General features: G+C 44.2%; 1 protein-coding gene across 1 annotated transcript in view; it reads left to right on the top strand.

Annotated features, from left to right (window-relative positions):
• The window catches only part of BLK (BLK proto-oncogene, Src family tyrosine kinase), a 76,051-nt gene extending 64,277 nt beyond the window's left edge, over positions 1 to 11,774 (top strand). Inside the window, exons 12-13 of the mRNA XM_075598609.1 lie at positions 9,926 to 10,057; positions 10,720 to 11,774. Of these exons, the coding sequence (XP_075454724.1) occupies positions 9,926 to 10,057; positions 10,720 to 10,922 (335 nt within the window). The 3' untranslated portion in view covers positions 10,923 to 11,774. The remainder of the gene's footprint in view (positions 1 to 9,925; positions 10,058 to 10,719) is intronic.
• The last annotated feature ends 1,113 nt before the right edge of the window (positions 11,775 to 12,887 follow it).

Here is a 12,887-nt window from a genome sequence, read left to right as displayed (position 1 = left end):
TTAAAAATCAAAACATAAATAATTTTTTTAGGAAAATACAAATTAAAGTGTACGCCCTATACAAGTTTACATGTCATAACCCAAAGAAATCACTACCAAAAATACCCATAGGACATGGTTCAGACATGCAAGAAGTGTTTAATACATCCACTGAGATCTGTTTCAGACCAATATCATCCTTTATCACTCAGAGTTCTTTCTCGTAGTTGAATGGATAAGGTCCCAGGGTGATTATAAGGCCTTTCTCTTGGCTAAGGACATTTGCAATCATTCTATCTTCAATCCACTTGTCCTTGTGGGTTGCAAAAAAAAAAAAAGTGTGTGTTTGATGGTTACCGTGTTATTTATTGCCGCTACCACCTAGTGTTTGAGTTCCTCAAAAAGTTTTTCTTGTTCCCCTCCTTATAAACAGGAACCTGCTATTTCACATTGTTACACGATACCTCTATTTTTGGATTTCACATTGACACGTAACCTCAAGCACTTTCCTCTTAATTTGGCAGTAGAGTTGTATTGAGGATTAACGTACTGTCCAGTACATGGGGTGGTAGGACGTTCAGTAGTTAAAAGGGAGAAGCAGAGTACACATCTGCAATGTTGCCCCAGGATATTGAAGCACATGTATACATAAAATCTAAATCAAACTTAGTATCATATAGTCTCTCCTACTTTATCAGAACGTACAGTAACAGTGCTGCCTTTGGGATGTCATCACGCAGACTGCAGACATCAGACTTTAGTTTATTCAGATAACTCACAAATCCCTTTGACTTCTACTGCTGTAATAGTATAAACCTATTCTCTGCCTCAGTGATGCAATGTAAAGAGGAAAGGAGCAAGGGGACAGGTTTGAGGTGTCCCCAAAGAAGCACAAGATCAGGGGATTACAATATCCCTCAATAGACGGAACCTTCCCTGATACATCATGTCATGAATTGCAAGGTCAGCGTATCATTGGTGCTTCTGGAACAGGGTTTGGAATTTGTATTGACAAACTATTTGCCCAGTCTGAACCCTGAGGTATTGATATGTACTGCATGTTCCAACTCTGATTCTTTAAATGTACAAATCGTTTTTTGGGCACTTTCTTTTAATATATGTTCTTGCAAATAAATGTAACACAGTTCCCCCCCCCCCCCCCCAATCGCAGATAGGGACATGTGTGGGAATCTCTCTGTACTACCAGGTGTGGTGCTTTACCTGTTAGGCTCACAGGTGGCCTGAACCTCCGCCCGTTGAGAGCCTGGGGTGTATCCAAGAGCGATAATCACATTTACAGCGCCTCCACTTGATCAGGATTCTAGTGTGTAGAAGGACCCCTGACACAGAACCCACATATAGTAACCACATACACCAGGTTATGTTTAAACTGTTTACTACATGCAGATTAGAACATAACACAACAATAACCTCAGTACGCTAGATATATATTCCCCACCTGAATCACAGTGAGTGTCCCAAAGTACCATGAGTGCCAGGCACCAATTCCCTGACGTCCGTGTCACAATGTCAAGGCCCACCCCAAGATGTGTTGGAGATAGCGCTATCCCGTGGAGTGTTAGTGCACTGCACCTGCCCAGGGCTCCTGCACCCGAGTATAGCAGAGTAACAAAAGGGGATCTGTGTGTTCCAACGTTATCGTGCGCCACACATGTGGTGAATTCCAGCGTGAATAATATCACCTTCAGAATAGTCTCTGTGTCCTTTGGGCCTCTGGTCCCAGAACCCACCTTGAAGGGCTGCGCAATGTGGCAGCTGTGCCCCTGACTACCAAATGGCTAATGCGGCAGAGTCCCTACCTAAGGGCCTGTCCCTAAAGCAGCCACAATCTTTACAAGTGAGTCGGAGACTAGGGGTATATCTGGCCTAGTGCAGAGGGTCACAGACCCCTGCACACACAACCTCCCCGAACCTTGTCCCAGCACCGATTGGCTAGCGTGGCCCAGCACGCGAAATGTATCCTTCCTGGTGCAGGGGAACCTGGCCGCGCAATTGGCTCCCTAGCATCATGTGGTCCATGCCCCTAAGCATCATGGGGCTTGTAGTTCCCCACGGAGCCTCTCCTATACTATGGCAGTTCGCACACCTGTACTGCGCATGCACGGCATCTCGCGCATGTGCCACGCAGTCAAAGATGGCGGTTTCCTGGCCAGGAGCCGCCGGTAGTTTCTGGCGATGCGCTCACCTGGCGCAAACCCCCCGCCCCCTTCGGCATCCACCCTCTCCCAAACTGCAGCGGAGGTAGGGGACTGAGAGGGGAACCCAGGCCACATAAATAATAAGAGCAAAAGCAGAACTAGGGAATTCGTCTGGTCATAATGAGACCAGCCATGTAACATTAACTTCCACATTCACAGATTATGCACAGAACCAAAACATGTTGCGATTCTGCCGCAGCTCAACCGTTCCAGGTGTTTTAACAGTAACTGGGACAACAACTGCCCGTGTGAGACACAGACTAAACAATATGAACTATTAATATCATGTGAAAAATCGTATCCAGAGAATGTCTGATAAAAACGTGTCAAATAAATAACAATCCTCCTGAGCCCAGATTCACAAAGATCTGTTAAGTGACTTAACATGATGTGAAACATCACAGTTTATCTGCAAAGGTCAATAACAGAACGTTAGGTCATGTTTTCCCCTGTTAACACCATTGTGTTGCCTTCAAAGAGGCATTTACCCTAACATAGTACAGTTCCAAAGTGCAGGGAAACAGTCTCAGGCGCGGAGAATCCTGCATGTGCAGCCAACACAACATAGACAAACTAATTCCTCAAAATGCAGGTCTCCTCAGAGGTCCATATTGGGACCTGGAACGTTGTTTCTCCTCTGTTCATGGCTGTCACAATACATGAAGAATTGCATTATGAACTTGTGAGTAGAGCTCTACTATTTTCCCCAATATTCCATATACCCCATACACCTAAAGTCTGGGGAGGGAGAGAGTGACGGAGAGAGAATGAGCGAGAGAGCGTGAGAGGGAGAGAAGAGGAGAGAGAGGGGGAATTAGTGACAGGGAGCGAGAGTGTGAGGGGGGGAGAGAGAAAGTAAGGGGGGAGAGAGAAAGTGAGGGGAGAGAGAGAGAAATTGAAAGGAGGAGAGAATGAGGGGTGAGGGGGAGAGAGAGAGAAATTGAAAGGAGAGAATGAGGGGTGAGGGGGCGAGAGAGAGAAATTGAAAGGGGTAGAGAGCGTGAAGGGAGAGAGAGTGACAGGGAGAGGGCGTGAAGGGAAAATGTGAGGGAGGGAGTGGGAAAGAGAGAAAAAAAGTGGGTGTAGACAGTGTGGGGAAGAGAGGGGAGAGAATGGGTGCGCCTAGATGTGAGCAAGACAAACTTAACATGATGTTACTATCGCAATGTTGTGCCTCAATAATGTATACTTAAGCATATGCTAATAAGCTCAATAACAGTCATTGTTTTTGCATGTAATTAGCTATGAGGATATGCGTTAAACTCAGGGAACATCCATTCCTGTTTAATGGTAAAGTTGTGTTTATGAGCCACGATTTAATGCAGCTTTGTAGCTTGAGCCCTGTGGGTAGCAAATAAAGAATTAGTTGAACACCACTGGCATGCGATGCCGTACCCCAATGAAGTCTCAATACTATTTGTAATTCCCTTATCTTCTGTGGGTCTATTAAATAGATATCAGCCACTGTTACACAATGACTGCAACAACTTTTATTGCATATTTCCTATGAAAGTACAGTACATGCAATCAATCCCCTGTCCTGTGGCTGAGCACGGGCTCCGGTAATGATGCAGGCTTTACCCCAGGAAGAACCCACCGAGGGATGCACTGAGCAATAACAAGCCCTAGTCTAACTATATGACAGAAAAGGTGAGATGGTGCTAAAAAAAAACATCTGGCAAGTTATTTAGAATAAATTGTTAAATAGTCTCTCTTCTGGAACCAGGATCACATGTGGGATGTGAGTGAGTCCAGTGGTTTAACTCATTCCCTTTTGAGAGCACACAGAGTCCTTTTATTTTCTTCAACTTTAATGGCGGAGTCAAAAACAAATATAAAGGGTACGTGCAGATGGTAATGTGTGGTGAGAGAGGGCTTCTTTATGTGAAGGTGGTCTGTTATGGTGGGACGGTAAAAAAGGATGACCTTGCAGGGGTGTAATGGAGGAAGCATGTACTCACTAAGCTAGCTAGTTAGATTTAAAGCACATGTTCCTGTGACAAGCAGGAAGGGTCTAAGGACCAAAGTAACTGCTATAAAGGCGGGGGAGTAGGATTGAACCAATCTTCTATCTACAGTTAGGTCCGGAAATAATTGTACACTGACACAATTTTCATAATTTTGGCTCTGTACGTCACCACAATGGATTTGAAATTAAACAACCGAGATGCAATAGAAGTGCAGACTTTCAGCTTCAATTCAAGGGGTTGAACAAAAATATCGTATGAAACGCAATCAGTTGGCGGGTTTGTAGAATCCAATCCGCGGATTATTAAAAATCCACCAACGGATTGTATCGCGAATTTTGATGATTGCACACGGATTAAAACCGACCAAATTTGTTTGCGGATTTAACACCGCGAAACGTATTTTCAAGGTAAAATGCGAGAAAGACCAGTCAAACGGTCAAATGACGCTGCAGGGTCACGTTACGTCACATTACCATGGTAACGTGACGTCACATGACCCCGTGATGTCATTTGACGCCGGAGCCGAGGAGGAGAGGGGGCACGAGGCAGAAGGTAAGGAGGCGGGTGGGGGGGGGGCGCAAGTTAAAACTTTGTGCACCCCTGCAATATAGTATACAGATCATTGTCACAGATCCATGTGATATTTTAAATGTAATGTACACCCTCTTGTGTCCAATTATATGTACTACAACAACAATAATATATATTTTTAAAAGAACTTGGTACTTGATGGTGTTAAGTAGCTTAAATAGCGCTCTTGAACATTGCCCTATTACCCTTGAAGAAGTGTGGGAGAAACTAACTTGTGGAAGAGGCACAAGACACCACTATTCAACAGAGGCCACATCTGACGCCTTCATGTGACAGCAGAGGTGCACCGCATGTGCGCACAGGAACAAGCAGAGCCATCGGGGGGGGGGCGTTATATCCGCTTGAGCTTCCGGATGCCGCCTTCTCCCAATACAAATATCACTATGCACATTGTGAGTGGAATTCTCTCTTGTATGTCTCTGCCTTTATTGTGGTAATGCTGTACACCAAGTAATTGCTTGCCCCCAGAAGTCGGGAAACGCCAAGTCCCCAGCGAGTGCTGGAAGGATCACATTGGGAACATTAGCTACTTCTCCTCCCAAGATGCCGACCAGGCTTTTGATACCTATCACCCTAACCGTTGACACCTTCAAGACCACGACTCTGGCCTTTCTGGACTCTGGGTCAGGGGGAAATTTCATGGACCAGGGGTACGCGGAAAGAAACAAAATCCCTTTGGCACGTAAAACTCACCTGGTAGATCTTGAGGTGATAGATGGTCGACCCTTGCAACCCGCCTTTATTTGTCTTCAAACTATCCCTTTCGAGTTGCAGACAGGAGCGGTTCATATTGAAAGGATCCAATTTTAGGTCATTTATTCTCCTACGTCTACGTCATCCTGGGCCTCCCGTGGCTTCAACTACATAACCCTCGGATCGACTGGACAGAAGATCAGCCTTTTCAATGGAGTTCATACTGCATACAGAACTGCTCTGTGCTGTCCAAAGGTCTATGTGGGGTTTCAGGACCAGAGCAAGTAACTTCTTGCTCAAATCTACTCTGCATTTCAGGACGTATTCAGTTAAGGTCAATCCGAGGAGCTTCCACCCCACCGATCATTTGACTTCCCCATCGACCTTCTACCCAGTTCAGTGCCTCAGTGAGAATGTTCTTACCCACTGTCACCTCCAGAGGCCAAGGCCATGAAGGACTACATCCAAGAGAAACTGCTCAGGGGCTTCATCTGGAAGTCTTCGTCCCCTGCAGGTGCGGGGTTCTTGTTTGTGAAGAAAAGGGATGGATCCCTCAGACCATGTATTGATTATCGGGAACTTAATAAAATCACAATCAAGAACCGCTACCCCTTACCTCTCATCACTGAACTCTTTGACAGACTACAGGGTTCCACCATCTTTACCAAACTGGACTTACGAGGAGCCTACAATCTTGTAAGAATCCGACAGGGGGATGAGTGGAAAACAGCGTTTAACACCCGGGATGGGCATTACGAATAACTTGTCATGCCTTTTGGCCTTTATAATGCTCCAGATGTATTCCAGGACTTTGTCAACAAGGTTTGCAGGGATCTCCTGGACCAATACGTCATTGTCTATCTAGATTTCATTTTAATCTTTTCCAAAACCGCACGTGAACACCATGGTCATGTCAAATGACTACGGGAGAATCACTTATTCGCGAAACTGGAGGTGTCACTTTAATCAGACTTCGACTTCCTTTCTGGGCTACATCATATCCGCCACATTGTCCTTGCCATGGATTCAGCCAAAGTGAAAGCAGTTTTGGATTGGCCTCGTCCTACAACCCTGAAGGCTGTACAACGGTTCTTAGGCTTCGCAAACTACTACTGAAGGTTAATACAAAACTTTTCATCCGTAGTAGCACCCATTACGGGGTTGACACTGAAAGGAGCTGACCTGGCACTCTGGTCTCCTGCAGCTCTTCAAGCATTCGAGAAGCTAAAAACAGCCTTTGTGTCGGCCCCCATGCTTGTACTTCCTGATCCAGGACTACCCTTCATGCTCGAGGTGGACACTTCAGATGTTGGGGCCGGGGCAATCTTGTCCCAAAAGAAAAATTTCTCGCCTGCCGAACAGAATTACGACATGGGCAATCGTGAACTGTTGGCCATCAAGATGGCCTTGGAGGAATGGAGGCATTTGCTTGAGGGCACTGAAAACCCTGTAACTATACTGACAGATCATAAAAACCTCTTATACATCGAAGGCGCTCGTCACTTTGGGTCGCGACAAGCTCGATGGTCCCCTTTCTTCTCTTGCTTCAATTTCATCATTTGCTATTTACCAGGTTCTAAAAACATGGTCAGACGCCCTCTCCCACCAATTTCTTGTAGAAGACAGGGCTGAGGACCGACAGGAAACCATAATTCCCCCATCACGTATCATCTCTGCCAACACATTTGATGCTATGACCATCATGAGAGGTCAGTCTGATATTTTGGAGGGTCTCGAAGTTCCAGAGGGATGTCTCTTTACCGCACCAGCCTATCGTCGAAAGGTTTTGGAATGGGGTCATTCATCTAAAAGCTCCGGTCATCCAGGTACAAGGAGAACTATTGATCTTCTGGAAAGGAACTTGTGGTGGCCAGGGATGCGCAAGGACATAAACCAATTTGTCACTGCATGTACCACTTGTGCCCAGAACCAAACTCCCCGTAACAGACCTCCAGGGTTGCTACAACCCCTCCCGATTCGGGATCGTCCATGGACTCATCTTTCCATGGATTTCATCGTAGAACTACCCATATCCAAAGGTAGGAATACCATCCTGGTGATTGTCGACCGATACTCTAATCAGGCCCATTTTATTCCCCTCAAGGGCATACCCAATGCCCTCAAACTATCAGAAATCTACAATCCGGACGCGGTTGCATGGTTGTTGGTCGCTGTATCCTAACATCCCCACCTCAGCCCTGAGTTTCTGTCCAGTTCATGGTGAGCACTCGTTACAGCAGCCCAGACATGACTAGTCTGCGTTATCAAAATGTCATCCCTTGTGGCTTCCTATTGGCCAATGTGACGCGGAATATTTAAACTACGCAGAGATACTGTCACCCACTTCTGAAGTAAGTATCTCGGGAAGCTGAAATAAATGCAGTTCAGGTCTGGAGGCCCCCAGCTTCAATCCTATTTGAAAACAAAATGTGCCCCCAGGAGTGCTCCTTTAAATCAATCATCAGAGTGGTAAGTACCCTAAGAAATAGGACAACAGAGCTCAAGTACAGATGTTCATTAAAACGTTGAGGACCAACGATTTTTATTTCAAACGGTTTTGACATTTCAGACCATTTTCACAGTCTTTCTATTTAACATTATGGTTCAATGTTAAGTATATCGAGAGTTTGGAAATACATGCTCCGAGGTCTCTTACCTCAGCCACAGTAGGACTCTTGAATATGTTCAATGAACAATATCTTTATGTAGCACCTGTTCCCCCCCTGCCACGGAAGATCCGGCCACTACATGGGTATTGTCCTCGGTGCTGTAGTTCACCTGCTGGTTCCGGAGGTCTGAGTGGCTCCACAGTTGTAGTTTGGGAGCAGTAACAGTGCAGGATTTCTCTATCTCTTTACTGTGCAGCGCCTCCATCCCATGAGGATCCTGCTGAACGCAGAGGATGGTCCCCACAGGCAATACTCCTCTCCAATAACCACACACCATAGTTGGTCCAACGGCAGCTTTATTGCGTAACAGCATGATACATCTCCAGCCCTGGAGCAGACCCCGGGGGCTTGAGGCCCCAAGAGCCCCTCCCAATCTCCTTAACCATCTTGTAGGGAAATGGGTATCACACTGTCCCATAATTATTCACCTCAATTTGGTGGAGTGTCAGCTTTTATACCCGGGGGAAGGGCTTGTAACCCTTTCCCATAACAGGGCAGATTCATGTACTCCTTGAGAAAGCGCTGTAGAAGCGTGAAACTAGTGGGAGTTCTTTCCCCCTGTTATGTTATGTATTTTTGTTTTATGTAGTTTAATAAATTTATTTTATTTTTCATCCACCTGGTGAGTTGCTGAGTGCTTTTGCATAGTTTTTTGCACAGTCTCTTTGTCCAGCCCATCCTACGTTTATCTCCAGATTCAGGTAATGTCAGCCATCACACAATATACATGTGACCCAGTCAGAACCCTCCCCAGGTATGACACCCCAACTGCCGGTTTAGGCCTGGCAACATAGTACCCATCCAGGCTGCAACTGCAGGCTAGGCCCTGCACAGGAGTTTAACCCCACCACTGCCTGTTCCTATCAGGACTTATAGTGTTGAGGCCAGTAGAAGGTTATAGCCAGGGGCAGTTGGCTACATTTACAATTAACAATGGAATGATTGTGGAGACCTGTATTGCTGGTTATTCCTAACGTTGAACCTATAATCTTCCTTTGATATTGTTTATTTTAATTATATACATTCTTCAATTTTACCTCCAAGGTCATTTATGATTTCTATTATGTATGGTTTCTGGTATCTGCATCACGTATTGAGCAATTTGCAATGTCATTCTGTATACATCAAGAAAGCACATAAAGGCCCATATTTACTAAGCAGGGATTTTCCATAAGACACCTTAGGCCAATTCAAGTGAAGGACTAGGTGTCTGATGGAATAGCACATGTTCTGATTAATGTACACTGTGACTAGTGAGTAGAGGCAGACAGCTCAACTCAATCCCTATTCCATACAAAGGGAGGCTTCTATTCTCTGAAATGTTTTATTGGGGTGGGGGGAAACAGAAATAAAAGGGGACAAAGTACTGAGGTAATACAACACTAGGGGAGGGGAACATGTGATAGAAATAGGGATAGTAATGGAAATAGGAATAGGTACATAACAAAAACTTCTCACAGGGAACAGTGCAGCATAGAAGCAAGCTCTGAAAAGGCAGGAAACATACCCAGACAGAGAAGGAAAGGGGTAGGACTGAACCAAGATACAAGGGAAGGAGGAGTGGCACAAGCCAGAGAGGAGAAAAGGGGGAGTTGCCAGGGCAACAGGATGAACTTGGAAGTAGACTGAAAGAGGAGACAGAACAGCACTGTTTAGTAAATAATGCCCAAAGTGTTTTCCACAAGCATAGGTTTGCACAGTTATAATTTTTCAACTTGTTTTCCATGTACAGTACATAATAAGGCATACTATTCCATGACATGTTTAGATAAGTACTTATGTGTATGTATTTTACGAATTACAGGTTCCAAATTCCCCATCAAATGGACTGCACCAGAAGCAATCAATTTTGGAGTTTTCACCATTAAATCAGATGTATGGTCATTTGGAGTCCTTCTAACTGAAATTGTTACATACGGTCGCATTCCTTACCCAGGTAATCTTCATTTACATTTTACCAGGCTCTGGTTCTATCGCTCAGTTTAGGTGCAGTATGATTGATATTTTGAGAAATTAGATTTTACTGATTAAGTTATTCTATTGGACCATGAGTGTGCACGGTGCAGTGCATTCATACATACTGTATTACAGAAACTAAGACCCAGATTTGGTAAATGGCACAAAACCATATGGCATCTTGGTCCATATATACTAAAAGGCGCTATTCCATAAAAGACATCTTCTGGTGCCGGAAAACCACTTATGGCACACTCAAGACTAATGGCCCAATTCTATGATAAATCTGACTCTACTTTTGCCATAGTTTTGTAGCTTGCAATTTTTCATACACACCCCTATAAGTGATAGACCGTGTACTAGACTTACCTTAAAGTCTTTTTTGAGGTGTGCTAATCACTTCAACTACTAACCTCAACATGAAATTTGACATCAAATAATCACTCTTCTGATGTTATCTGGTACTACGGGGAGGATTGTTTGATGGTAGCAGCATTTCCAATTTCTTACCCTAAGACCCTAAAAATATGATGCCATAAAGACTTCTTGGGTTCACCTCAAAGCTTGTGTAAAAAGCTCTTGCCGATGTGGCTGCCAGGATTGAAACGTCCAGCTCAGCTTTTCCTCATTTCTTTTTTCCAGGTATGACCAACCCTGAGGTTGTGCGCAATCTAGACCAAGGATATCGTATGCCTTGCCCTGAGAACTGTTCTGCAGAACTTTATGAGATCATGCTCAAATGCTGGAGGGACAAGCTAGAGGACAGACCCACATTTGAGTATCTGCAGTTTGTTATGGAGGATTTTAACACAGCAACAGAAAAACACTATGAACCTCAGCCATAAATGTTTGGCCTTTTTATTCGGTTAGCTCTCTGAATTTCACCAGAAGGACAGCGCTGTAGATAATGTTTTATGATGTGATTCTGGCTGTACCAAGTCACATAATTGCTGTCTCTAGAAAATTGGTTGTAAAAACATCCTTGTACTTGAAGGGGTTAAAAGAAAAATCATGACTATAAACTTGATTGAAAGATAATGAATGATCAGACTGTTGTAAGAAAGGGGACACCTTTTGAGCAGTTTGTTAATTGTGTCCAGTAATGGCACGCTGGATAATTTAAACACAGCTCCCCCATGTGACACAAGTCTGATCACCAATTGCTTGTCTATCGTGAGCCAATGTGCAAACAAGCAGCATTACAATCCTTTGTTCATACATCATTTATATGCTTCAATAATCTACCCAGCTGGCTGTAATGACAAACTGTATCACTAAGGCAATTCTGCTTTTCTAACAGCTCCTGCTTCATTTCAGGCTTAGAGACTCTATATTTAAAGAAGGAACATTAAGATAATAATTAAATCCATTCCCAACATTCCATTCCTATAAAGAAGTGCATTTTTGCTGTTATATAAAGTGTGTGCTTGTCAAATATGTATATTTTCTATGGCTTCCTCTAAGATGGGGATTCACTAAACTCTGTTTAATAATGGAAAATAATATGACGTTACCTAAAACAAGAAACACCGTTCTATGTCCTGTGTTAACGCCAAGATCATAGAAGAAATATAATTGAGAGAAAAATAATACAAATACAGATTAACACATCAAATCTAAAATAAGCAGTAGCATAAAGGAGTGTCAGACCCACCGAGTTTACAGTCTAAATACCGCTCAACCCCGTTATAACACGATCCAATCACGATCGTTACAGCACGATGCAAGCGTGGCTCCCAATTTTCGTATTTATGAATACTTTACAACACAATTATTGGTATCTTAAATAGTTTATTGTACAATGCATACAATTGTACATTATTTCTAACGCGATCTGCTTATACCACGTTGTGATTCCTTGGACCCCAAGCACAGTGTTATAAGGGGGTCGAGCTGTAACATGTCAGAAGAGGCACTGCGGCTTGGAAGGAGTACATAAAGTGCATAGTATCTGGTGCATGGTTAAGACAGTTACCAAGAGGAACCGTCTGATGACTCCAGGATAACACCCCGTGGCTGTGTAGCCTGAATAATTAGGTAAGTGGAGCAGGAAAAAAGCCTCGTGGAGGTATTGGGTAAGAGCTGTGTACAGACCCATTCCGAGTGTATGGCGAGCGGCTGCAGATGCAACAGCCCACGAATGGAGTAGCTACTCACGATGATCCGTCCCCTCTGCTCCCGGCTGTGCGTTCCCCTCCAGAGTTTATTATTATTATCATTTATTTATAACGCGCCAACATATTCAATAGCCCAGTACAACAGGGTTGGAGGACTAAAATAATCAAATATCAAATATTAACATCCAACGTTACAGTACTTACAATCTATATTGAAGGGTAAGTGGAAGTATAGGGTACAGGGGAATGAGAAGGTTGGTGTGTCTCGGATAGCTGCTTGTTATTTGATGGAGTTGGCGTTGGAGAAGAAGTAAGTGGGGTTGTGCGAGAATCTGCAAGAGATCATTTAGCCACATTGTAAAGATACGGAAATGCTTCATTATAAGCCCACTTTCAGGTGAGCGTTAAACAGAGATGCACGCAATGTCCGCACATGGGCCTCTTTTTTGCAACACAATCTTACCAAGCACATTGGAAGAAATTCGCACAACTGGGTTTCCGTGGCATAGCCTCGCCTGACCCGTTCTGCTGCCATTTGTGCGCATTTTCACACATTCTCACCCGTTTATGAGCAAGTGTAATGTTTTGTTAAATTTCGCAAAGGCATGAAATGTAAGAGAATTGCGATAGAAACGTCTCGAAGCGCATTAGAAGACATTCGCACAGCTCCAGCACCAGAGATAGGGAGAGAAG

Source organism: Ascaphus truei, chromosome 4 (genome assembly GCF_040206685.1).
Source record: "Ascaphus truei isolate aAscTru1 chromosome 4, aAscTru1.hap1, whole genome shotgun sequence".
Taxonomy (NCBI): Eukaryota; Metazoa; Chordata; class Amphibia; order Anura; family Ascaphidae; genus Ascaphus; species Ascaphus truei.
Note: the sequence above shows the minus strand (reverse complement) of the source record. Positions and strands in the feature narration are given on the sequence as shown.